The following is a 27,513-nucleotide window of genomic DNA, read 5'->3' as shown; positions in this document are numbered from 1 at the left end:
CAGCAGCTGCACTTGGAATTGGAAGCATTTTCATTTTTATTTTAGAAGGGAATTAAATCCGTTTTTGTCATGCCGCTAAGCTCTATTTCGTGCTCTGGATTCAAGGAATGCGGTGAAGATGGATGAAGCAGAGATCATAGCTTTAAAAATATTGAATTTAAAAAGACGAATGAAGACATATGCTTGTCTCAGCCCCTGTACAGACCTAACCCCTGCTCAATCCTCTCCTGTATTTCTGTATCTGTCCATGGTCTGAGACATATGTGAACAACAATCCTCCTTAATGGCAAATTCATGGACACATACCCAAAATGAAATGAAAACCAACACCCCTTGCCATGACATTTCTCACAGCGTAAGACATCAAAGGTAGGTAACTATTAGCTATAGCTAGACGTTTGCTTGGTAAAAATCGTAGCTTTTTGAACGTAGATTTGACTGTTTGCCAAATGTGATTGGAGGCTGTGTACAGTACAGTAGCCTGACGTTTTTTGTTGTCTTATCTTGCTGTCCAATTTTATGCAGGGTCACATGTGACCCTAATGTTCTTATGAGTAATTGTAGAGAAAGTTGATTTATGTAAAGATACATAAATGGTCATGAACTGGTTGTGCACTAAATAGAATGTGCTAACAATCAGCTAATGAACTGCACCATTCAGGATTTCTATTTTGACAAGTTTACTGTAGCCTACGCTAATTTTCCCTCACGATTTCACCTGGAAATATTGCAAAATCTTGTTAGATCTTACATTTAGTATTCTAACAGTAAGTTTAGCTGAAGAACTGATTGCACTATATGATTCTAAACATATTCCTCTCGTTTTCTTGTTTGTTATGTCGAAATCTGGTGTAGGCCTAGGCTACTTTAGCCGATAACGTAGCCTACTTTAAAACTATTCTTGATGACCACAGGGGCTTAGACCATACAGTTCTCACTTGATTTCAGTTTAAAAAAAAGCCATAGCCTAAACCACTGGATGGCCGAAACATCATATTCTGAACTCTTGAATGGGAGGGCTTCAGGCCTCAGAAGTGTGTTCTGGTACATCTCCCAGGATTGGATTGCTTACAATTACAATCAACAAGTCGTTCAATGCAATTTGCAGCACATTTGAGGCCACAATCTAGAAGGCAACCCATAAGCAATATGCAGTGTGTAGACTAAAAACATCTTTAGGGTTGACTCTCAGTAACTAAATAATGCTTCAGTAGGCTCAGTTTCATATTGTAGACTTTATCAGGTTAACTTTGTGACCTTCAAGCCAGTCTAATTCCTGTTACAACAATCTGATGGAAATGTAAGAGGAAGATCATTGTCTTTCAGCCTTCATGGGCTAAGGTGAAATCATAGTTGTTATGTTTCGTAGTTCCTGACCGCCAGGGCAGTCTCTTCGTAGTGAATATATTTCTGTTGCGCCAGCCACAGACCGATCCACTACGAAGAGACTGCCCTGGCGGTCATCCACTACTCACATAACCACAGTTACATTCGTAACTAGCGTTTTTACCTTCCCTCCCACCCACCCTCATGCAACTGTCCAGAAAATGCTTTCCTCTGAGATTATCCACATAACCTAACACTGCCATTGCTATTTGGTTTTAAATAGTCTCATTTATTTTAAAAGTCTGTCAAAACTAATAGGATGTTAGGCCTTAATTCAGACCATTTAGCCCAGGGGTGGGCAAACTTTTTGGCTCAAGGGCCACATTGCGTTTTGAAAATTGGCTGGTGGGCCGCTGGTGGCCCCCCCCCCCCCCCCCCCCCCCCCCACTACACACACATAAAAAAATGTTTATGTTGTTTAACAAATGTATAAATTGTCCACTGTCGCTTTAAGACAGTCGCTATAATTCACGTCTATTTCTCAATGATCTTCTGCCTGCTCCGCTTTGGCTAGTGCTATACCTACGGCTGGGCCCTCTCAGTTTTTAAATGGTCAGTAGTGGGAACTACTGTTGCCCTTATGATTTCCTTTTAAAAGTTTCTTATAAAAAGGAGATATTAATTATCAACAATGACAAGCCAGCTGTCACATCTCTATTCAACATGATGTTTTGACATTGACATTGTAAACGTTCTCTAAGGGGGGTGAAAAGCAGTTTGCAGTAAAGCTAACCAACGTCGCCTCTATCGCAGGAAAAAAATTGCGAGCAGCCTGATAACCAAATGACATGCTCGGCGGGCCGGATGAAAGTGCTTGGCGGGCCGGATCCGGCCCGCGGGCCGCAGTTTGCCCACCCCTGATTTAGCCTATTGTTTTGTGTGCTTGGCAAAGGATCACAACTCATTGTGATGTTCAGATTTTCTCTCCCAGGTCTTCAGTATTTAATACATTCCAAGGCCTATTTACATACTGTATCAATGTGATGTTCAGGTTTTCTCTCCCAGGTCTTCAGTATTTAATACATTCCAAGGCTTACTTCCACGTGTCTGCATCCCTTCTAACTAATTTGAACTCATTAGAGCCCAAATATCTGATCAAATAAATCATATTCTCAAAATGTAAGCATCAGTAATCTATTGAAAAGGCTCAATTTCTGCATTCATTGCAGTATGTGGCATCATTGTACTGATATATTGTCAAGAAATGTCAATGAAAATAATGAGAAATAAGAGGACTGGTTTATTGCATGTCCTGGACTCTAACTGAGAAAGGGCAAGTATCTGTCTTGAGAATAGGGCTGGACATGGATATGGTTGAAGTAACTAATGTCTTGAGAATAGGGCTGGACATGGATATGGTTGAAGTAACTAATGCAGATAGGCCACTGTGGGAATAAGGTCTTTTCCCAGTGTCAGAAGGAGGCTAGCATGCTACACATGATCCACCTAGGAATACAGTCTTCTCCCAGTGTCAGAAGGAGGCTAGCATGCTACACATGATCCACCTGGGAATACAGTCTTCTCCCAGTGTCAGAAGGAGGCTAGCATGCTACACATGATCCACCTGGAAGGTATAGGTGGGTCAAAGACAAATAAGTTCAACCAGCCAAAAAAATAAAATAGAAAATGATCTGATTTATTGATTTGATAATGTGCCCCAAAATGTTACCTGTGGAAGTATGCCAATTTGATGGTTTTTTTTAATGTTGTTTATAGAAATTAATGAAACAAAAAGTCATCCAGTGCAATGATTGTTGAACAAAAAAAATGGAAGGAACATTCTTTGTGATATTCACCATATGAGTTTAATTTTCAGTGCCCTTTGGTACTTTTGGGCCTCTTTATGTGGCTTTTTCTAGAATCCACATAATGGATTTGGTTCAAAGAGGAATTTCATTTTTTTATATTTGGGAGAAAAAAGTATACAGATTCATTCTCAGCACTATTGTGTCAATATTATTATTGATTTGTTGTACTTTATGACACTTCTCTGTTGCACTGAATGACACAGTCCTGTAAACCAGCCTTTTAAAGTCATTAATATTCTTCTACTTATTATTACTTTTTGTATTAATATTCACAGCAGTAGCAAAAATAGTCATATTCATCGTTGTACAGATGATAAAAAGTAAGTAACAAGTAAACATAAAAGGATGTCTTTAATCTGCAATAGAGTTCAAAAGTGACACTCCGACACTTCCAAAAGTAAGAATCCAATTCATTTTCTCCGTTTAGAATTTTATTATAGCCTATGTCATAAAATCGTAACTGTCCAAGGTTAAAGGACCTTAAAACCAGTTACGACATTAATAATCAATTGTAGGCCTATATGCTAATGTAGACACCACAAGTTCATATATCAACCTTGTTTTAAGAAAAACATGTTATAAGTAGGAAGATAGGAATTTAGTCATCTTGTTGTTTTGCATTCAAAGGGAAGGAATTCCTTGTCAAATCAGACAAATTCCAGGATAATGGTTGCTGCCTCATCCCAGATTTTGCTCAAAGTTTGTCTACCTAATATTTAGGTCCCAAAACTAAGACCTGTAAAACATTTTTGTTAAATTCTAATGTTTTCATATTTTTTTCATTCTCAGAATGTCTTATCTTGGAGGCCATGTTTGGGCATTAATATCTTTATAGTATAAGTATATTCCTAGCCTGCCCAAACTTTGTAGGGTGGACAACCAACATGTTCTTGGTATGATTGGACCGTTAAAAGTTTGTACTACATGCAAATTAGTTTTATATAAGGCCCTAGATTTGGAAAAATGAAATGATGTCTTTGATGTTTTTGATGTCTTTTTTTGTATCCGCATGGCACCAATCATTATTTTGTCTGCAAATACAATACTTTAATGTTGAGCCAATGTTTGAGGTCTCTGCATCAAATGCTCATGAAGATAAAACAAGGTGTGATTGCATTTTTTTTGGTAGTCATTGGAGGGTCTTTCCATGTCAAATCAGATAAGGTTGTTACTGCACCATCTCAGATTTTGTTCAAACCTTGTCTATATCATCAATGGGTCCTAAAACCAAGGCCTGTGAAATATTTCTGTGCAAATCTACTGTCTTCATATCTTTTTCAGACCTTGAAATTCTTTCATTTTACAGCCTGAAAAACACATGCCATGTTTGGGCATTAATATCTTGACAAATATTTTCCCTAGCCTCCTGAAATTTTCTAGGGTGGAAGACCAACTCATAAAAAGCATGTATGAACAATTTAAAGTCTGTACTAAAATTCTTCTGACTTTCGAAAGGGCCCTATATTTTGGAAAAATGTGCATTAAGTGTGATATTGAGGGTATTAAAAACAGTTTTGTTTTTTTCATTTGGTATCAGTCAGTATTTCCTCTTCAAATATATCAGTTTATTAATGTTTTTCAACAATTTGAAGTCTCCACATCAAATGACCATGACAATAATAAGGATAAAACAAGGCGTGTTTGTATTTTTGTGTCATTTTCAAGCAACTGAAATGGTATGGGTGGTAGCTAGTAGGACCATAAAAATCTATGTGGAAATAGCAAGTATATGGACAATTAATGTGTAAAGGACCAATATTGTACCAAGTCACATTCACAGAATAAATGCATGTAGTTACAGGTGTTTTTGGGAACACCAAAATAAACATTTACAATAAACAATAGATTTTTGCGTCCCCTCAGGTGAAACACAGCATAGCATTTTGCTCCTTTTATAATGGTGTTTTGTTAACAAAACCTGTAACTACATGCATTTACTCTGTGAATGGAACTGGTCAGACATATTGTCTCAAAGACATTTGTATGTTTTTTTAAAAATTGCATGTTTATAATATTCTTTGTTTAGAAAAATAATGACAATATATTTTTTGTGTTGTACCTAGAGTCGTCAAGTCAGGATAGGGACATTTTTAAGAGATGGAGACCTTGGCACTGTGCTAAAGTGTCATCTGGAATCTTTTTCTTGATAAAAACCATCGAATGACTGCAGCCACTTGATTTTACTTCAAAGTTTAGGGTCTATATTTGTATTGTACTGAATGACAAGTGAAAATGCATGTTTTGGGACAGATTGTCTCGAGTAATATTGTACGTCCAAAACACAACTGACTGGTGATCCTTTAATCGGGGCTGTAGTAGAGGCTAAATGCACATAAACACCGTTTACACACCTATATTTCTGAAATTACTTTTACCTGTAAATAGCGCTTATGCACCTCCTAATAGAGTAAAGTACCTGCAACTTTTACATTTGGCAGAGCCAGTTTCCTCTAATTACTAACACAGGCTAATGTGCAAGCCATACATCCAAAATCGCACTGAATCATTCATATCCGTAAAACTTTGGTTAAAAGAGTCCCATTTAAACACAGCCCCTTTTCGTGGTCTGGTGTAGCTACAGGTTTGGACAAATAAAGGCAGGTCTCAATTAGAAGCCTGATTAGTTTTTATGGAGATTTTTAAGTTGTATAAAAAACAACTTGAGGTAGTTATATGCTGCTTAGATTGCGCACACAAAAGTAGATGGCACTGCTTAAAACACTAATAATTTTCTACCAATGAAAGGTAGTGGCAGTGTTAGCCTGGACATGCTTTATACCAGAGGTGGGTCAAAGTCACTGTTTGGCAAGTCACAAGTACTGTAAGTCTCAAGTCTTAAAGAAATCCAGCCAGTTTTCACATAGATCTCCGTTTCTCAGTCACCCCGAGTACTGTCGGTACAAACCCTCCCGAAAACAATTGGTTTTACCTAGCTCAGGTTGCTCCAGTCAGCAGCTAATGTAGCCATGCAGCTACAGCGCTACACTTTGGGGGCATGTCCATGAGCTCCCATTTACATGCCCACAGAGCGCTGTAGCTGCCTGACTGCATTAGCTGCTGGCTGTAGCAACTCGAGGTAAAACCGATTGTTTTAGTTTTTTTCATACCGACAGTACTTGGTGACCTTGAGAAGTGGAGATTTATGTAAAAACTTGCCGCTGAAGTCCAAGTCAAGTCCCAAGTCAAGACAGAGATGTCCCAAGCAAGTCCAAGACCAAGTCGAGTCCAAGTCCTTATTTTTTTTTTTGAGTCCTAAACAAGTCACTGTTGTATTATGCAACCGCATATTAATATGTCATCAATTATGCTTTCTATATATAATTTTTATCAATATATCATACTTTATTGAACACACTTATAATCACAAGCCCAAAGACAAACAAAGTATCCTTTGTTCTCTTACTGAGGAAAAGTAAGAGTGAATACTGGTTTTGAATTTTTGATTGTAATGGGTTTACTAACTGGGAATGCTATGTCCCGACAGTCATGCTAATGAAGCGAATTTAATTGAGTGAGGGGTGAGGAACATATATGAGGTGTGTGTGAGTTAGGGAGTGAAGTGTGTGGATGACTATCTGGATGTGTGAGTGACTTGCTTTTACAGTGTGTCATAATGTTTCCATTCATCATATTAAGAATTTATATTTCAATAAAAAACATGTTTAATGTTGGCAAGTTAGGCAATGGCAAACTAGAATATCAATGCCAAACTAGAAAGCAGTAGGCCTACACACAACAAAAATGAGCAGAGAAAGGAGTAACAGGGGAACTGTTATGTTACATTTCCCATCATGGAGATGATAAAAGTCAATAATCATTCTCGCTTTAAACGTACAGTATAGGCTTAAATAAGACATTGTCTAAAAATTGAAAACATAGTGCATGGGTGTAGCCTATCTGTCTATGTGAGAGCTTACATAACATGTATGTAAAACTGCAGGCCTCTAATGAATATTATGAATGGAATGTGCTTTATGGAGACAATTTGTGATATGATTGACTGTAGCCCACTGATTGCATTAGTTGTTGGCTATTCCCTGCTCCCGCTCCCATGCTGCAGTAGGGAGACCTGAGGTGAGGTGCTGCCCCCTCCTCCTTCCCCTTCGAACCCGTGAGACCTTCTCAGCAGCAAGCACTCACTCCCCACACAGTAGGCTAACATACACTATATTGCCAAAAGTATGGGTCGCATGCCTTGACTTATGAACTTATGAACTTAGGTGACATCCCATCCCATTCCCATTCATCCCCAATCCATAGGGTTTAATATGACGTCGGTCCACCCTTTGCAGCTATAACAGCTGTAGGAAAGGTTTAGGAGTGTGTTTATGGGAATTTTTGACCATTCTTCCAGAAGCGCATTTGTGAGGTCACACACTGATGTTGGACAAGAAGTCCTGGCTCTCAGTCTCTGCTCTAATTCATCCCAAAGGTGTTCTATCGAGTAGAGGTCAGAACTCTGGCCAGTCAAGTTCATCCACACCAAACTCAAGGTCATCCATGTCTTAAAGATAAAGTTTATGGACCTTGCTTTGTGCACTGGTGCACAGTCATGTTGGAACAGGAAGGGGCAATCCCCAAACTGTTCCCACAAAGTTGGGAGCATGGAATTGTCCAAAATCTCTTGGTATGCTGAAGCATTCAGAGTTCCTTTCACTGAAACTAAGGGGCCAAGCCCAGCTCCTGAAAAACAACCCCACACCAAAGTCCCCCCTCCACCAAACTTTACACTTGGCTCAATGGAGTCAGACAAGTACCGTTCTCCTGGCAACTGCCAAACCCAGACTCGTCCATCAGATGGTGAATCGCAATTCGTCACTCCAGAGAACGCGTCCCCACTGCACCAGAGTCCAGTGGCGGCGTGCTTTATACCACTGGGTCATTCCATGTCAATTCAACCAAGGCCCACGCACTTAGGTCTCAAATATTACAAAATACGACGCTGATGAGAGTGTAAACATGAAATGCTTAGAAATCATTCATTGATTATGATTAAGTGATAGTTTCGGTTAGCACATTAAATTGTTGCCTATATAACGAACATCACAGTATCACAGGATCCACCACAAGATCAGATGATCCAGGGGACAAATGGGAGCATGTTCAGTGGTGATAATACTATTTCCTTTCTCATCGATAAGAGACCCTGCATTCAATGCAAAATAACTCTGCGTTGCAGGTGTAAGATGAACTTCTGAACTGCTGAAGTTGGCATGGGCAGGAAATAGTTATATTTTGATAAGATACAAGTAATTTTACCCAATTTTGCTCCGCATATCCATCTGGTAACTTTTCATTGAAGAACTTTTGGGAAGGGGCGGACATACTGGTTAGCTGATTGGATAAACCATCTGTCTATCACCACCTTTGTTGGTTATCGACGGGCCAAATCAACCAATTAGATGAACAAAGTATTCTTCTAATGCCGTTTAACATACAATTAAGTTAGGTAACGTGACAAACGTTAAGATGTTTTAACTTACCATTTATGAACCTAATCAACGACCATTCCCATCAAGTTTTCACGGTAGGCCCTACACTTCTGAAGATAGTATATTCCTCCATTATGAACTGGAATCAGCCGTGGAGGATGTCTGTGTCGTTCATTCCTCCCAGCTGCATGGCTGAGACTCATAGCTTCACAGTTTACCCAGGAATACTTTCTAATTTGAATAAAACTTGCGCGATAGCTATGCTCATCTCTGTGGATGCCATCATGTTGTTCGTTGCGTCACACCTCAACCCGCCTCAAAGCCAACGCTGATTGGACGTTCGTTTGGTGAACTGCTCCAAATTTTCTTTAACGGAAAGTATCCAGACTGATCTGCGAGTGAAACCCTGAAGCTCGCGAGATCAGGATGGTCTCACGAGGCTACATGCCACAAGTCAAAGGGGCAAAGTCCGAGTTAAGTCTCGAATAAATAGCATTGGACGTCCAAGTCGAGTTGCAAGTAATTTCTAATTTTGTCAAGTTGAGTCTGAAGTCATCAAAATCATGACTCGAGTTTGATTTGAGTCCAAGTCATGTGACTCAAGTCCACATCTCTGCTTTATACATCGTTAGATCTCCAAAATTCAGTCATTCAGTTCATTTTACAGAAACATATTGCGAGAGAGAACTCATCTCTGCTGTAACATCCAGATGAGAGTGGTTCTTCATTTTCCCCAAATGTACTTGCGCGCCTGGTTGGTTTGCTACCTTGTTTCGAACATTGATCAAGCATAATTCCGTCAATCAAACATCTCATGCCGGCTGTCTAAGTTTATTTTTACTTACCGGTAGCTAAATTATAATGAAGGATCTGTTACTTAACTTGGATATCTTGGGGTTTTTAATATTTTTTTTTATTTAATGTATGTATATTTTAATGTAATGTACTGGTCAATTGTAAGATAGTATCTCAGCCGACCCCATTTGAATTTCAGGCGACCCCACATGGGGTCCCGACCCCAAGGTTGGGAAATGATGCCCTAGTACCTTTGGTAGCCATAAAGTCCAAAAATTCCTCGATTATTTATGTTTATAAATTTCTTGATTATATATATTTAGATATAGTTTTGTCCACAAGGGTCCACTGATCAAAAGAATTTTTTTTTTTTTCATAAAAAAGGAATCCAAGTTGTGAATATTGTCATGTGAAATACATTGCTTCTCTCTGATAACTTTTATAAAATCTCTTGCAAATCGTTTTCCCCTTTTGCACAGGGACATTGCACTGAATGACTAAAACATACATGTATCATAACATTATTTTACAAATAATACAACACACATCTAAAAGTTCAGTAATTTCAAAGAGCTTTCACAACTATTATTTGTTTTTGTAAAATGTATCGCTTGGGGACAAAAAACCATGTCTTGTCTTTGAACCAGGTATAGGTATATGATTGGGTTCCCTCCCACATAAGGCATCATGTAGGTGTGTGTTATTTAGCATCAGGCAATATGCCTAATAATGCAGCGCAAAACCTTTGTGATTCTAATGTATAAGTGATCAGTTCTGCAAATTTTAATTGATGACAAATGTTACAATACATAGTTGGTTAATTGTTCATAGCTCTCCACTTAGTACCCTATGTCTCATTGTAGAGCACTTCACTACTAAAACTCAATTATTCTATTTTCATGATTAATTTTAACCTTGTTTCAGATCAACAGCAGTAGTTGATTAAGCCCTCTTGAGGGAAGCAGGTCAACTAACATCAAGCCAGCATGCTGCATCTATCTAGGGCACCTGAAGTTGCACCATGCATTCTGATGTAGCCCTGGAGAATCATCTGTTTGACTGCTGAGCTAAATGCACACAGCTCTGAATGTACCAGACATATTTGAAGTGATGGAGTGAGAGAGATGCTCACTGCTGCATCCTCCACTTCCTATTTCATGTTCCAAGTACTATAAATTTGACATAGAAATATGCAAAAAAAAATACACAAAAACACTATTACACTAAGGTGCAAAAATATTGATACTGTGATCTGTATCCTATCTCTAGTATACTTTCTTCATTTTCATCCAATGTACTATTTTTACTCTCAGAAGCAAAAAAAATACTGACATTTTCCCTTGCTATATGTAACACACAGATGTGTAGCCACTCATTTCACACACACAAACACACACACACACGCAATACATATACACAATACACGTACACACTTGTGCATACGGACACCCTAACGGAATGGCCAGGGTACCTTTAATTCTGAGACTGCCTGTCCTATATTTCAACAACTCTTTCTCTTCAAGCTGTCTAGCATATGAGAGGTCTGAGCCTCACTTGATTGCAATGTGGGAGCAGTAGGCAGAATGTCAGCTTCAGCTTCTTTTATATAATAAGTGCAGTATATTTTACATATTACAGTGTTGGTATAAAAAAGCATTGTTATTGTGATTTTAGCCTTATTACTTGTGTTATCGCAATCAGCAAAAGGCAGTTAAAAAATGTGTTATGCCCTGCAAGAGTGCCCTGTTCCTCCCAACATTTTCTTGTGCATGGCTCGGGATGTGTCATCTGTCACAAGAAATGCATCGTAATAGCTGTTCATACTGTCTGTGGTGTGTTATCAAACAATGGCAGCTAAATGTCTTAAAAGTGTCTGTGACGAGATACCTGATTTAGGGATGAGGACAGCCCTAGATGGATCGATCCATACATATATCCTGTCAGACTTAGGGCCCTATCATGACAGTCAAAAGCGCATCGTCACTCGTCAAAAGCTTATTCAAATTTAGTAGGATGTGTCCAGTCCATATTGGGAGGGTTTTCGTTATCAAACGTCGAGCACATGGCGCAACAAAGTGTTCCTACAGTAGGTTTTTTAATCAGTCATGGGTGTGTTTGGGGCGTATAACATAATTTAAACCAATGAGAATGACATCTGTCATTCCCTTTAACGGCGCAAAGCGCGATGTCAAATAAATGCATCGGTATTTTGACATTCAATGGCGCATTTGAAGGAAGCTTCTTGCGAGACCGTATGGAATAGTCATTCCACTAAACCATGCTTTACTAAAACCTAGCATAGCCCTCACGCATTTGCACTCCTCTATTATTTTAACTCATTGGCAAAGTGAAACTTACTTCACCATGGTGTCAGTCAACGACAAGAGTTATATGCAGTTACTTTCACTATTGACTGACAATGGGTTACCATCGAAAACATAGGCTGGAAAAAGCAACACTTACCCTAATATTGCTCAAATTATTATCTTGCAGAGGAGTTGCTTATATCTCGTGACAGTGCGTCTTCAGCTGTGCTCCATACGTGTCTCTCGCCTCTCCCCTAATCACTTTTAACCGTCATTACCAATTTGCAAATGATGGTGAATAACTACTCATCATGAGATGTACAGTATTTCGTAATATCTTTATTCTAATTATGTTTCCTATTGTAATCGTGCAATTTGTAATGTTTTGCTTGGAAGTGGCTGGTGTGCGTTCATGGATGATAGGTGCACCCGCCAATATGACTGTTGACAATGCGCTCTTAAAATAGCATATAAACAACTCGCCATAGACTTCTGACCAGGTGTACAATAGTGATTTTATACAATGCGCCAGGCCACTAAAAATTAAACATGCAAAATAAGGAATTAAACTTCGCGCCGGGTGGAAAACGAGTTAACGCCATGCGCCAGTGTGCAAAATACAGCCCTTAGTAATGCCATGCAAAATTTACACAAAGAGCATTTTCAAGCTCAGTTTTAAGGTATGTCTTGAAGATCACTGTCCCTTATGCCTTTTTGGATTTCTTATCCTAGGTATTGGATGCAAGGGGCACAGTCACAAAATATCTTGTAATTTTGTAATCAATAAAATGTTCTGTACCTGCCTAATCATGTGACATTTTGTGGTTACATTTTCTGAGGTAAATATTTAAAAGGTGACACTAGTTCTAAGTTATGTTGTAGTAGTTTAAATATCAATATATGCATGATATAGCATTATTAATTTTTGTGTAATCTGAGCCAAACTTTGTTATTTTTCTTTTATTTTTAGGTAAGATTTTCATTTAATTATATGATGCAAATAATGATGCATTTAAATATATGATGCAAATATTTTTTAGACTGAATTATGGACATGTAATAGCTGGTCTTTTTTGAGGCTGAATTATGGACATGTTATAGCTGGTCTTTTTTGAGGCTGAATTATGGACATGTAATAGCTGGTCTTTTTTGAGGCTGAATTATGGACATGTTATAGCTGGTCTTTTTTGAGGCTGAATTATGGACATGTTATAGCTGGTCTCCCGGTGGGTTCCATGTCCCTGTAGGCTCCTGGTCATCACTCTGTTACGGGAACTGATGTCACTCTAACTACCGCCATAGGGGCTTAGTCATACTCCGTCACCATGGCAAAAGGCTTCTCTTATTTACCCCCATCCCCCACTTTAATCAAGTCCTAGCCAATACCTGATAGGATGAGATCACCAGTGGCAATGAGATGGTAATATTCCCCCCCTGTGCATATTTATTAGTTTTCAAGTCTGCTGCAACCTTTTTTTCTGTGAGGATGGATGAGATCTGCAAGGCTCAGGCGCTTTCTTTATATATTTATTAGTGGAGTCCTCTAACGTTTAGTTTAATTAAAATAGATTTTTGCTTTCGGAAGCACAGATCTGTGCACAATCTCATCCCCATCTGGACTGTGACTATGTTTTGTAGTGAAGCCATTTGCCTCTACTAATTGCTCTGTCTGTCCATCTGTAGGTTACCTGTACATCCATCCAAAATTGTGCTCAGATGCAACACTATAACAAATCTTTGTGTCCCTTTGTTTCCAAACTTTTCATAGTTGAGCCAGAGAGAGAGGCACACGTGATCTAGTTAGAATGTCCACATCATCTTCTTTGTCATGGACAAAATTAAATCTCTGCAATTTTAACTTTGAATTGCATGGGGGTGACTGATATCAGGCTGGTCCTTGTGTTTTGAAATCTTTATATCCTTCCCAGATGCAGAAAATGAAATTGTGTTGGCACACATGGGTACCAAATAGTCTGCACAGGGATGATTTAAAGTAGATTAAAAAAAAAAAAAAAAAAACCACAAAATGATGGTCATATTCTTTCATTATTTGACTAAAATGGGGGGGGGGGGGGGGGTGCAATATTTTCCTAATCGGTTAGTTCTTTGAAAGAGCAATGTCCAAATGGTTCAGTATTCATTGTTAAACAGCCTAGATATTACAACCAGATTTGATTTCTTTTATGTTATAGAACTACCGAATGTGTGAATTTAGAAAAGGATCATTGCTATGTGGTATGCGTTCATGGCTTTATTTTTATTATCATTAATTTGTAAAGGTTGTCCAACCCTTTTAAGAGGGAAATTGTGTTCTGGACAAAGAGGAAGTGATAAGACGTTTCATTGCACTAATGTGTCTGTTGTACTTTAAACATGGTATTGCTTGATGTATACTTACTTTTGCAATTTTCTTCTTTTTTTCAGGAATTCACTTCTCCAATGCCCTGAGTTGAACCAAAGACGATGATTAGCATTGTCTCTGTGTCTCTGTGGCTTCATCTACCCCAGTCTTGAAAACGGCAAAACATGAGTGCCAAGCTCGCGTTTGCCTTGTCTCTCTGACAGCCATTTTGACTGATAGCCCATAGTGACTCAGCTGATCTCATAGCCCGTCAGCCCTCTCGCTTTACAGCTCCATGACCTCATCTTGGCAGTGACATCGGTGGGAGAATGGCGATGAAGGGCGCTGGGGAGCCAAGGTGTCAGTAAGGCTGGATCCCAGGCAACCGCGCCGAGGACTGGCAATGAGCATCATTCTGCCAAACAGACCGCAGCATGCAGTCTGTCTGCTGGTTCTTTGACCTGCCTTTGAGACAACACAAAGGATGAACTTATCCAGGCTGAGGTGGCCTTGTGTGATGGTGTGATTTGGGACCCATAGAGGATGAACACGATGAAGACGTTGGAGGGCCCAGACACACAGAACTCGCCTCCCACCACACAGGTGCCCATCGGCTGGCAGCGCAAGGTTGACCACACCAGGGTCGTCTACATAAGGTATGGCCAATAAAGTATATCAGTTATTGAGTAGATATAAAAGCACACAATTGTCATGTATAAGGTATGGTCAAAGTATCTATCAGTTAGGGTAGATATAAAAACAAGCGATTGTTATGTGGCATTTTGCGACATATTTCCATCTGTGCTTTTAGCCCCTGATGTGAATGTTGTGCATGTAGACAATATTGCACCTGCAGGTCCATTTTACTGAAATGTCTGTAAATGTCTTTACATTTTTTCTGTTTTGACTTTTGACTTTGGTCTCTCTCTTTCTCTCTCTCTCTCTCTGCTGAAATGAGCCTGACTTCATTAGCCTTACATGTCTTGGTACAAAGTTACTGCCAGCGACCTTTATTGAAAGGCAGAAAAGTGTTTGCTAAGCATTTTATCGAAAAGGTTGCGTGATGGAGGAGGCAATGTGCTGCAGAGGGTTTCAATACGGGAGCGGGTCACGTAGAACAGCTTCAGCTGCGTTAGATATTACACCCCCAAGGTGTGAATGAGGTTCATCCCCTGTCTGCCAGCCCCATTTTCGATAATATGGCCTCCAGACGCCGCATTTTCAGAATAAACTGCAAAACCCTGCCGGAATTTTGTGTTTTATGGCTCCATAATTTCCGACCCAACTGCATTCCCCCGCCCGTTTGTGACAGAGAATTGCATCCGAGATGAAAGTTTAATATTGCATGTGTCGGCTGTTGCTGTGACCAGAGCTCTATATGAAATGGAAATGGTAATGATGCAGATGCTCTTTGTGTGAGGCAGTGGGTGGGTTTATATTATACATGAGGCTCAGTTACATTTATGATTGGAAGGACAGTTTGCTTCAAGTGGATATGCTGTGTAGGAAAGTTACAGGAACATATGACGTCTCACACGTAAAACTGTATGCCTTTGTGTTTCACAGTCCCAGTGGTTCAGTCCTTGTCTGTTTGGAACAAGTCAAGAGCTACCTGCTTACAGATGGCACCTGTAAGTGTGGTTTGGAGTGCCCCCTCATTTTACCAAAGGTAAAAAACAATGCATCAAAGATTAATTTATTTTCTAAAAATAATACATACGATAGGAAAAGTACTCCTCACACATCTGTTTTCTGTTTTGTGGTGTGATATAAGTATAGTCTATACCTACAGTAATTAGTATGACCTCTTTCCATATAATCTCTCTATGATATGATATGATTCCTGCGTAAAAGCTTATATCCTGTATATCAACTTATAGCAGGACATAATCTTTGGGAGCATACACTGGCTGGAAAATTGATTTTCCAAAGTTAGTCTAAATTTAGAACATTTACTAGATAAATCACTGGCCCCTACTTCTCCATGAAATTGTAGGTGTTCAACTTTGACCCTGGGGCTGCCGTGAGACAGAGGACCACTGAGGATGTCAAAGGGGATGGGGACGTGACCAAGCTGTGCATCCACAAAAGGAAAATCATTGCCGTAGCCACCCTTCACAAAAGCATGAAGTCACCCAATCCTTCCTTTGTTCTCACCAGTCCAAGGGATACAAGTATGCTTATCTCTCTAATTTTTTTGTAAAACCTAAGATGAATGTCAGCTGTTGATTTTAGCATATTTTGAGTTTTTTTCATTGAAATGATTGATATATTTCTACTGTATACTTTATTTTCTACAACTACATTGTCCACTTTCAGAACTCCAAAGCTTGTCTACTTTTCTATATCATGCCAAATCTTATTACAGTTAAAAAGTAGTGACAGTTTGTCAGGAAAACTGTATCTGAATATATACATATATATATATATATATACAGCAACACAAATAGGAAAAATACTTTAGATTTCCGTTATGTTCAGCCTGTAGTGAGAGACATTATTCAGCAAGTGCTGATGCCTTGCGTAAATTGTTTTTTTTTTATTTTTAGAAAAATAAATGTTGTATCATAATGACAGATTGAGATCAAGCTACATATTGCGACTTACATGTTCAGTTGAGCACAGTGGGATTTTTTTTTGCTTTGCATTTTACCTTGTCAGCATAGTGTTTGTGCAGAAAAAGCTAAAATGTCAGACAGTGGATACATTTTTCATAATTTCAAGGCATTTCAAGGTGCCTTTTTTTTCATCCTGGCGTTTTTATAATTGAATTTCTAAAGTTTCAGCTGTCCCCCCCCCCATCAGTTTCCTTATCGTATACAAGCTTTGCAACTGAAATACTACATATTTTAATGCCATCATTTTTCATTTTTTAATTTGTTTCAGGTTCAGCATCCTTCACACATTCCCTGTCTAGCCATCAACGCGATGGCTCCACAAGATTTCAGCCTGAAGACAGCAATAGGGCTTACCAGACACCAGTGACGTTGCATGGCCAGAAGCACTTCCAACATGATATGGGCTCCCCTCCTCAACAGGACGTATATTCTAACTACAACAGGATGAAGCAAGGCTCAAGTCAGCATGTAGACCGCAAGTCGCCCTACAGGCATCGGCTTAGTGGGCTGCTCAGTCCCTCTTCAGCTGCTGGCTCCCACCCTTACCTGGATAGCAGTCCCTCCTCTAGAAGTGATTCCCTCTTGAGTCCAGATCTATCTGCTGGCTTCCAACTGACCTGTAGTCCAGGGAAGACCCACACTAACAGTGCGCCCACAACCCCGCTGTCTCCAATCCGCGCCTCGCATCTCAGCTCCCCGCCATCCTCCCAGCCTTCGTGTGCCATGGTGGGCAGAGGGAATGTTCCTCCTGCTCCATCTAACGCTGCCAAGAGTCCCGTCATGAAACCCCCTTCTTCTTGCGGTTACCCTCAGAACATGGACATGTTTCACCACAAGCCTCAGTCAGTGCTTCACCTTAACCCTCACCACTCCCAGCTTTCTTCCTGTGTCATGGCAAAGCCACAGGTGGCCACTGAGAAAGATCCCCTTGGCATCTTGGACCCTATTACCAGTCATTCTTCTTTGGGGGCAAATCCATCAAGTCTTCAGACCAATGCCCACACTCAGGTACCACCAGTGAATGTAAATATGCACTCCACCACTGTTCCGTTACCAAGTAACCTTCCGTTACCGACAGCAAAGCCCGGTCCTACAGGTCACAGCAGCAGAGGTCAGTACCATACACCACTATCTGTCTCACCGTCACCGATCACATCTCTTGTGCAAATGGCAGCGTCCTCTCTGGTCAGGCTAGACACTCAACATCACGGTACCCGTTCAGCATCCTCTGTTTCTGACCATGGGGAATTTGTGGTACCTGCTGGACTACAGGCCTCCTTTGGGCTCACTAAGGTCCCTTCACAATCCCCACACTCCTCTTTAAGTTCCCCTTACCCCATTGTGTCATCAAGTCCATCTGTGAAATCGGAAATGCTTCAGAACTACAAGGACCATTCCAGCCACTTCCTTGGGGGAATGAACAGTACTCTGAGAAAACATTCCAACCCAAAGTACCCAGGATTTGGCTCAAGTGATGGGCTTCAAAAAAGCAACCAGGGTGTGATGGGTGGAATGAACCACATCCTCAACAAACGCAACTCGACCAACTTCGCAGCAAGTCACCTCTTGTCCGCAGCAGCCAAAGCACAGACTGCTCATAAGAACATAACTTCCAGTGGTGAGTTGGAAGCAGGAGTCCCTGTTGGTCATCACAGTATGAACGCAATAGCGGATTCCCTTCCCCCAGTAGTGACCGAGGCCCAGGGCGGCCGTGCGGCATTACGTGATAAACTCATGGCCCAGCAGAGGGATGCAGTCCACAAGAGCAGACACCTCAGTAACAGTAACAACACAGCCTTCCACATGCCTAAGTCCCAGTACAGCAGCTCAGCCTCAAGGTTCCTTGGTTCTTCGGAGTTTGTCAGAAAGCCTCCACCGCAGCATGGTTTCAAATCCAGCGCCTCTATGGCCCAGGTTCTGCAGAACATGAGCGGTACCCACAATGGAACATCTCAGATGGAACACTACTTAGGGGGTTCAGCCCAGGCTCCTTTTAGGGATGGCATTGTTTCCACAGGTGCTGCCTTTCAAAGCCAGCAGGTGCTGCCGTGCTCTCAAGATGGCGTGAACTTGTCACAGTGCCAGATCATGGAACAACATTCACTAAAAGAAGACCGGCATTCTGCCATGATGAATCACTATCAACCACACGCCCATGCAGAGCACTCTTGGATGGGTCGAGATGGACAGGCAGCAATGGGATCACAGGCCCCCCATAAACCACACCAACAACTGCCCAACCACCATTACTACCCCCTGAACTCCCCACACATCCACAGAGGGACAGTGTTTTCATCCATGATCCCAAATGGTTATGTTCAGACACTTTCAGGTATGTCAGGTAAGATGGCTTTGTTCTCAAGAACCTTCGCTATTCCAACAGTATTGCCAGTAAAGTTTTGAAGCTTTTTCTTAATGATATTAAATATATATATATATATATATATATATATATATATATATATTTATTAAGGTTCATTTCTTAAGCCTCATAGCTCTACTCGCACATGGATCTTCAATCAGAAATCTGTAGGCAACTCTGACCCATTATTTTCTTGCACAGGACCTATTTTAAACAATATCAGGTTGTTTTCTTGTCTTTGATTTTACTTATTAAACAGAGGCTAATCATATACAACTTCTAAAGTTGCTCTTGAATGCACTTTTCACAAAAACACAAAATTTAAAAAAAACATATCACACAGTCACTGGGAGAAAATGTCAGCCGTTGCACATTTGGCAAATGAAAGGGATCTATTTTAAGCTGCAGCACACAAGATGAAACAGTGCACAAAATAGCAAAGATAAAAAAAAAACCTTTCTATGGGATAGGATAGGGTATATGTTTCATTCAATCTCAGGTTATCCTGGCATTATGATTTCTTGAGACACAAGAAATAATTTTTGAATTCAGTTTATTTTATTCTGTTTTCATATTGTTTTTATACTGCAACTAACCTTAGAACCTATGGGATCTACCTTGTTATGAATTTACAGCATTTAATTACAGCATCATTGTAAAACAATTCTATCTATACATTTGATATGTTTGCAGTGTAAGCAAAAAAGCAGAGCATGGTAAATTATTTTCTCGATCGCTGTCATTGGTTCATCTGCTTTCATGGAAGACCTGGCAGACTGTCAAAGGCTCACATTGTATAGCTGTGCCTGTGTCATGCCCCCTGTGGTTATGAAAGTTATCATCTCTGACAAAGACATGCCAAGCCATTGGCTGAACTACGTCAGCTCTCTCCCATCAGCTGCTTTGTGTCTGTCTGAGATGTCTTTTCAGTCGTGCTTGCCTTTTTTTTTAACCTTCTTTTTGTTGGTGGGTGAGATTTTGATACATTTTCTACTGAGCCTATAGGCAATTCTGAACATGATGTTAGGAACTACAGTAGTATGTGGTTTTTATGTTGACAAGTAACACTGTTTCTGACATCGTGTTACTTTAGAAGATCCTATGTTATGATCCAAAAATCCTGAATCCCAGAATCAATTGCATATGTCATGCAATCATCCTGCGATTGATTGTATGACATATGCATGTAAAGTAGCTCATATATTGGAGCAACTTAGTTTTATCTTTTGACTGTCAACTCTCGATATCTGACCAAGATATTTCTATTACCTTTTTGTAAATGCAATTCTTGCTTGTGTTTATATTTTGGATATTTTCTATTCTATATTCTATTTGCATTAACTTTTTTACTTGGTTATATTGAAACATTCATGGTCCCTTTCTATATTTAACACAGGAGCGCCACATAAATGACCTAATTCCCTTCACTTGGAAGCTGTGTGGATTTCCTCAAACGCTCTCCAAATGCCTCAAGGGCAGCAGATCACAATCGCTTTCGCAAGGTTTGTCATTTTATGTTTGTAAACCCACACAGTTAATGTGTTCTGTTCTGTGTTGGTTTGTCTCAATGTCATACCCAATACTTTAGAATCTCAGCTTGTAAACATGGTAAAGCATCTTTTAGCTGCAGTGTTAGCAAAGTCCTTTTAGGCAAGTCCCTCCACTCGGCGGCCATATACCAACGTTTTATGGGCACTCATCGGGCACAGTCTTTGGGTCGAACTGCGCGTGCGCAAGGCTTCACGACACCAATCTTGCTCCAGCGGCGAGATCACAACACACGATTGGCATGATGTCTTCACAACACACCATATGATTGGCTCAATGTATTCACATGTCAACGTTTTGCCGAGGAAGGGGTGGGATATGTGTAGACAACGGCCATATTGGCGTGACAAACTAGCCCCATGCATTTCTATGGAGGATTTTTTGAGTGCTGTGTCTCCTCATTTGAAAGTCTCTGGTGTTACTCAGTTCTTATCAATACTATCAAAGTTAGATCCAACATGTTTGAAATCTAGATTTAAAACCCATCTGTTCTCAGATGATGTTAGGGAACTGATTGTATGCATTCTACTATTTTTGCTCTTTCAGTCTAAAATCATAGGAGCTGTCTCAGATGGTGCACTTCCTGGTACTGTCTTCACAGTTCATACACTCCGTTCTGCCAGCATTTATTAACTGTCATCCGGCAACAAACATTGCCGGTTGTTGTCACAAAACCTCTGGTTGACCTTAACATGATCAACCAAAAGAGTCTGAAAGAGTTGTTGTTAAGCAGTTTTGTTGCTAGGTCTTCTAGATCCATTTGATATGTTTTCCATTTATGTTTATACACTTGCAACCCACATATAAAGTAGAGTATTAATGACTCATCAACATGACATTACCTGAAACCCAAGGGGCCAGCAAATCTCTCCTGTCTCACCATTGTGGTGCTATACACCTTGCAGATTGTATTTGAGTGTGATAAATATGGATTCTCAGATCTAGATCCTATTTTTAAAAAATCAGGTGTGCCCACTGTTTTCCAGTGTCTTTGTCTAGGTGACACTTCCACCATGAAATACTGTCTTGGAAACCTGCTGTCCATCAAAAGACACAGCAAATCCCAAGGCAGACCTGAACCCCACAATACATCACAGCTAGAGCTACAACAACTGAGATTCACAATGGATCCTGGAGGTAAGCTCCATTACTGAATATCATAGGCAATAGTTGAGGGGTTGTAAAAAAAAATTGGAATAAAAGGATTACTGCCCTGCTAATACCCAACACATAAGACTCCCAGATACCCATATCCCTAAACCTGTTGTAAAGAATATATTTAAAATCATTGAGCAAGCTATCTTTACACTTTATAACTATTGTAAGAATAGACCCTGTGAGACACAAAAATGTGTAATGCGTAAATAAACAAGAATGTGTAATAGATGACAATTATATGATGTAATAAATTATATCTAAACAAAGTATTATTGTATCAGTTAACCATATCAACTCAGATACTTCATTAGTACATACTCTTTCTACCTTTCTAGATGAAATGTAGCAAAGAATGTCTTGCTCTCTGCCAAGTCAATGCAGACTCAAGCCAAATCAAAAAAGAGCTTCATGGATCAGAGGGACTGTCTTATGTTGGGGGATGAGCATCAAAGATAGTTGTGGATTAACCGAAAAGTGATATAAAAGCACCATAATACAACATCCAGTGTGTGCAGCAGGATTCTCACCAAGGCTCTCAATGCCATCTGTGCCTTCGCCACCTCCCCCCACCTCCCTATCCTTCTCCCCTGTGGGGTGAACGGGGTCATTTATGGATCCTTGCACCTCTGCCTGGACAGTATTTCTCGGCTATTGATGATCCATCCTGGTGAGACCCTGGTGATTGGTATTGATGATCCATCCTGGTGAGACTGGAGGGGGCGCTATAGAGCCAATTGCTGAGAGAACAACCCCACCGAAAGATAGGATGGAATGAGATTCAGAGAGAACCAATGGATAAAAGCCACTGCTCCATTCTATACTGTAAGTAAAATGTTACAGGAACAGCTGAGGATTGAAATCAAAAAGAGCTAAATACAGTTGATCAAGACAAGCCAAGAGAAGGCGTGGACCCAGTTTGAACCCTACTGTTGGACTCAACCAGTAGCTCCCACACATGCCCAGTCCGGACATGTACTTGTACCAAGGACAACAGTGATTACAGTTCTGTTTTTCCAGCCAGCACTGTAACAGAAAGATAAATATAGCCCTAGTCTCTTCATCATGCATTAAAGCAGTGGTAATAAGGACTGCAAGCCCAAAAAGGGTCCGAAACAGTAGGCGAACAGCACAGGATCACTTTTTTAAAGACAGTCTTGGCTGCTTAAACAAAGAATCTCCATTATGGCCTGTCACGTTTGAAAGTGAAGGGCACAGCTACAGCTCTGGAAGAAAAGGTATTGACTGGATTATTCAGTAGGTAAGTATTGATGAATTGATTGCTTTTGGATGGTCTCCAAACTCTAGCCTCTAACCCTAGAATGGCTCATCATAGTCTCAGTAACGTCTTTTACTGACAATCTGAAAAAAAAATTGCAAGATTTACAATCCCGTCAAGAGACAATGCTAACAACACAGGACTTTCTATTATTTCCCCACAAAATGACACAACTAATTTTATTGTGACCTTAAATTAACCGGCCCATTCCCACTCGCATTGAAAAAAATATATACAAATAAATTCACATGTTTGTCCTCAGACATAACATCTGGCTTTCCGAGACTGACCGCCATGACCTCCAAAGTTATTTCTTTTTGCCAGACTAATTAGTCAGATTAATCATTTTGGTTAAAAAAAGGTTGATTTGGGCCGGAGATGTTGCTTGGTTTTGATTGTAATTTAATGAAATGCTTTGTTTTATGGACTCATTAAATAGCTATAAGTATGAAAATAAGGCCTTGTGGAAATGGACTAATTATGTGGTGTGAAATTAACTTTGAATAGTGCTCTATAAAGTTTACTATGCAATTAACTTCAGATCTTTGTATTATGTTTGTAAGAGGATTAAACACTCATATACTCATATATACACACACATACTGTACATAAACACAAGTATAGCATACATACATGCACACAGACATGTATGCATGTATGCACAGATTACTTGAAATTCTTTAAATCTGTGGAATATTCACTTCCATCTTTACTCTGTTACTAAAAGTAGTAGTTGGTGGAACATCCAGAGAATTCTAACCCAGGGCCTTGGGCTCAGCAGTGCCAAAGAAGTAATAAGTAGGTAACCGGATTCATTTGCCATTTTCTTTATGTACAAAGTAATATGTCATTATATCCATTATTCTACTGAATGTGTTTTGAATATCTTGTAGTTATTGTGATAAACAATGCATTCTCTTTCTTTTTTTGTAGTTGGCTAATCACTTTGAAGCTGATGAATTGAGTGCTGCACTAGTGGTGAGTGAAAAAGTCATTGTATTTCATAAACTACTATATAACTAGGCATCTGGACATGTACTTCACATAAGAATATGTTAGGAATTTGCATACATGATTGTGTAACTGAAAATTATATTTATATTTTACTTACCAATGCATTATTTAATCAAACTAGGGTCACCTTAGACACAGAAAAACTGACAATTACGATTACGGAGGAAAGGCCCCAGGCAACGGTGAGCACATAGACTTGTAAGCTTGTGGGAGGTCATCAAGAGGTCACGGATCAGGATCAGAGCATTTCACATTTCATGTGACAAAGATGTTTTGGTGCTGCAATCTTATGTACTGGATGAAAAGAAAAGCCGCTACTTTCAGAATGACTAAACATCCCTATAAAAGTTTTTTGTGTGTCCAACCTGTGACTATGTATCTATCTGTGACTGCTTATTTAAAATAGGTAAGAATGAAGAATGATTTCCTCTGGTGCATTTTAAATATATACATTACAGAATGGTTGACTACTGTACAACATTGCAGAAGACTACTTCTTGCAGATTTTGCAGTGTTAAATGGGACTATTTTGCTTTTGAAAATTTTAGTATCAACAGGTTGTGAATTGCAAGGAAAATCGTATCCTAACATTTTGTGAATTTGGTCTGTTTGAAACAGACATAGAACATGCATGAATAAGTAGCCCATTAAATACTTAACAATGCTCTCAATTTTTCTGTCCAATGTAAATAATATTTTATGGCTAGCTGCGTTATGGGGGTCTGCTTTACAAAATTAGTCGCTACTACAACCTCCTAGTTGAGTTGAGTTGAGTTGAGAAGATGTTTTTTTTATTATTATTATTATTCTTCGGCTTAGATGACTTAAAGTACTTGTCTTTCTTTGAAGACTGTATGAAGTTTACTTTGTCATCAAAGTGTTACTGTGCTGAAAAACAGACAAAAAACAAAGCCATGTTGTAGGTGTCAACACTATGCCTACTTTAAATTATTGAACACTTTGTACTCCAAAGTTGGAAAATAAACTATTTTTTCTCTTTATATTTTTGATAAATTGCTCTGAGAAAGGAACATGGATACTGTTGATCTACAGTGTGTGAGTATGATGGTTATGTACAGAAGTTGTATTAAAAGCCAATGTAATGTTTTTTTTTTTTTTGCCACAGAATAGTTTAACTTTGGATTGTAAATGTAATTATATTGGGTTATTAAAAATGCCATTAGAGCATCAGTCAACATCCTATTTGAATGTGATAGTTTCTGGTTTTGGAAAAGCCTATGTATGAACAAGTGACTGTCACTATGACGATGCTGGTATTCAAAATGTGCTGTCATGTTCTCACTTTCACGCAACCACTGTTGTTAACCAAGAAAGTGTGTAGGTGAAACAAAGCCTTAAATCTTCTTGCTGCCAAATGTTTTGTCATTGTTCGAGGTTCTGGCAAGTATTTAAGTTGTCACAGGTTACTAAATCTATTGTTTGGCAGTGTTCTTATTATGTCATTTCATGTGCTTTTGTTGTATTGCATTTGAGGCCTTACTTATTGTATTGATATTATTAATGTAATTATTGGCACTTGTTGCTTGTGTTTTTAAATTTTTCTTAATGTTTTATTAATGTGTTTATCATATGATGGTCTGCAATAATACAATTGGAGTTGGATACTCTGAAGAGCCTTAGAGTAAATATTATATTTTTCTCTTCAGCAAGAGGACTGCTTATATATTGAAAATGATTAAGTTACCTGATAACAGATGAATATATATTTTTGTTTACTTACAGTATGATGTGTATATTTGTGGACAGAGACAGTATTTCCATTGTGTTGTATTATATATAGTGTTAAACATGCTGTTTTCCTGATAGCATTTTGTCATTATTCTGAACATGGCTCAGGAACATCTCATTTCTATTGAGTATTACTGAGACTTAAAGTATGTCAACAATTGTAACTTTATGTATTTTTAATGGTGAAAAGGAATATAACCCTTATCACCATTTAAACTGGGCATATGGAGACAAATATGTTGTGAAAAGGACTTGATGAGCTGATGATATGTCTGGCCAGCAGGTAAGTCTGGCTAGTCTATATATGTTTATTTAGCCTAGCCTACTGTGTTGATATTTTTAAAAAGAAATTAAAATTTGATTATCTTCTCATGCCAATAGTTTGAATGATAAGAAATGTGTCAGTGTAATCAAGTGCATTATTTAGATTTCCTCCTAGATCCAGTCATGGTGATTAATCTTTGATCTTGAAAAACTGAATAATAATCCAAGACTTAAAACAGATGATATGTTAATTGACGTTTTATGAATCACCCCATGGAAAAAATGTCAATATTATGGTCGAGGGTTGAGGTTGATCATTCGTAGGACTACTGTTTTCTTTCTCTGTAAATTGGTGATCAGAGCTGAACATGAGTACTACAGTAACCAGCCAAAACGGGTTCCAAAGTGTGTAGCCCATAAGACTGATAGTTTTTTTGTTGTTGTCGTGATAAGGAATTCACCAAACTGTTCAGTGGGATCATGTGTGACATTGAACGCTTTGTCAATGAAATAAACTCTTAATATTGTCTAAACTGTTATGTTACTGTCATTCCAAATGATGTTTACATTTCAGCAAAAATATGTGTACCAAATGACCAAGTCTTCCCTTGAAATGTTATTTTGCTGATATATTTGCATAGGTTTTACCTTTGTGTTTTTGTCATGATATGCTGGTGTGAATGTAGTAAAAGTCTACTCTCAATTTGCTTACTCTTGTATTTTGTGTGTTGTAAACTCGATAATTTTTCTTGAACTTGTATATCGAACACAACACACTGGTTAGGTTCAAAGTGGAGGCGTCCTTTATGAAGGTCTGTTGACTGGAGCATCACTAATCCTCTGCCGTTTTTGTCCAGTTTTGATGTAGCCTATAGGTTAAACTGTAGGCCCACTCTACTTTAGGTCTACTTTAGGCCCTGCGACTTGAAACCTGAATTTCCCCTTGGGGATCAATAAAGTATCTATCTATGTATCTATCTAACCTGCGACCTAGCCTACTGTCTAAGAGCCATGTCCTAGTTTTCTTATAAGTAGCTATATTTCCAAGCTAGATTCACAAAAATCTAATTTAGTGCACTATCAGGTGGAATTCACCAGTCATTTAAACTGATCAAATGCAGCCCATGGTCTGCCCAGTTGATAGCCTACAGCCTGAGCCTACAGTAGCCTACAAACCAAATTCAATAGCCTAGTAGGCCTGAATTAAAAGAAAAACACATTAATGTGTTGTACAAAGATTCTCCATATTGAGTAATTATGTTTTTCTGGGTCCAACAGTTCTAAGTTGGTTTAACATTGATTATTTTCTTTGGTTTTCCTTGATTAGCATACATAGAATTAGTGTGTGGCTTCATATTCAATGCTGATGAGTTTACTTGGTTTAACATTTTTTTTACTGCAGACTAGCTGCTTTACAGACCATACAGATTTGAGATTGGAGAATAAGCTGATCTAC

At 39.1% G+C, this 27,513-nt stretch overlaps 1 protein-coding gene across 3 annotated transcripts; it reads left to right on the top strand.

The window, feature by feature from the left end:
• LOC143100851 (methyl-CpG-binding domain protein 5-like) lies at positions 1-26,764 on the top strand. Of its 3 annotated transcripts, none has more exons than XM_076264399.1 (11): positions 1-369; positions 14,152-14,724; positions 15,635-15,737; positions 16,065-16,242; positions 16,955-19,018; positions 20,445-20,550; positions 21,596-21,733; positions 22,090-23,012; positions 23,758-23,832; positions 23,964-24,008; positions 24,166-26,764. In XM_076264399.1, the coding sequence occupies exons 2-6, from the start codon at positions 14,612-14,614 to the stop codon at positions 20,459-20,461; spliced, it is 2,475 nt and encodes an 824-aa protein (XP_076120514.1). In that variant the 5' UTR covers positions 1-369; positions 14,152-14,611; the 3' UTR covers positions 20,462-20,550; positions 21,596-21,733; positions 22,090-23,012; positions 23,758-23,832; positions 23,964-24,008; positions 24,166-26,764. The 3 variants fall into 3 exon arrangements, with proteins under 3 accessions (XP_076120514.1, XP_076120513.1, XP_076120512.1); XM_076264398.1 differs by having other exon boundaries at positions 16,955-19,027; XM_076264397.1 differs by having other exon boundaries at positions 16,955-19,027; positions 21,583-21,733.
• The last annotated feature ends 749 nt before the right edge of the window (positions 26,765-27,513 follow it).

Source organism: Alosa pseudoharengus, unplaced genomic scaffold (assembly GCF_046254945.1).
Source record: "Alosa pseudoharengus isolate Yale_2024_CS ecotype anadromous, Long Island Sound unplaced genomic scaffold, YU_APseudo_1.1 YU_APseudo_1.1_scf_3, whole genome shotgun sequence".
Taxonomy (NCBI): domain Eukaryota; kingdom Metazoa; phylum Chordata; class Actinopteri; order Clupeiformes; family Clupeidae; genus Alosa; species Alosa pseudoharengus.
The sequence above is the reverse complement of the archived record's forward strand: the minus strand, read 5'-3'. Positions and strand labels throughout refer to the sequence as shown.

What these genes read in the sequence shown, in the direction of transcription:
- LOC143100851 (XM_076264398.1), top strand. Translation starts at nt 14,612, where the DNA reads ATGAACACGATGAAGACGTTGGAGGGCCCAGACACACAGAACTCGCCT. An exon ending in ACCAGGGTCGTCTACATAAG is followed by an intron (nt 14,725 to 15,634) that starts GTATGGCCAATA and finishes TGTGTTTCACAG; the next exon opens with TCCCAGTGGTTCAGTCCTTG. An exon ending in GCCCCCTCATTTTACCAAAG is followed by an intron (nt 15,738 to 16,064) that starts GTAAAAAACAAT and finishes ATGAAATTGTAG; the next exon opens with GTGTTCAACTTTGACCCTGG.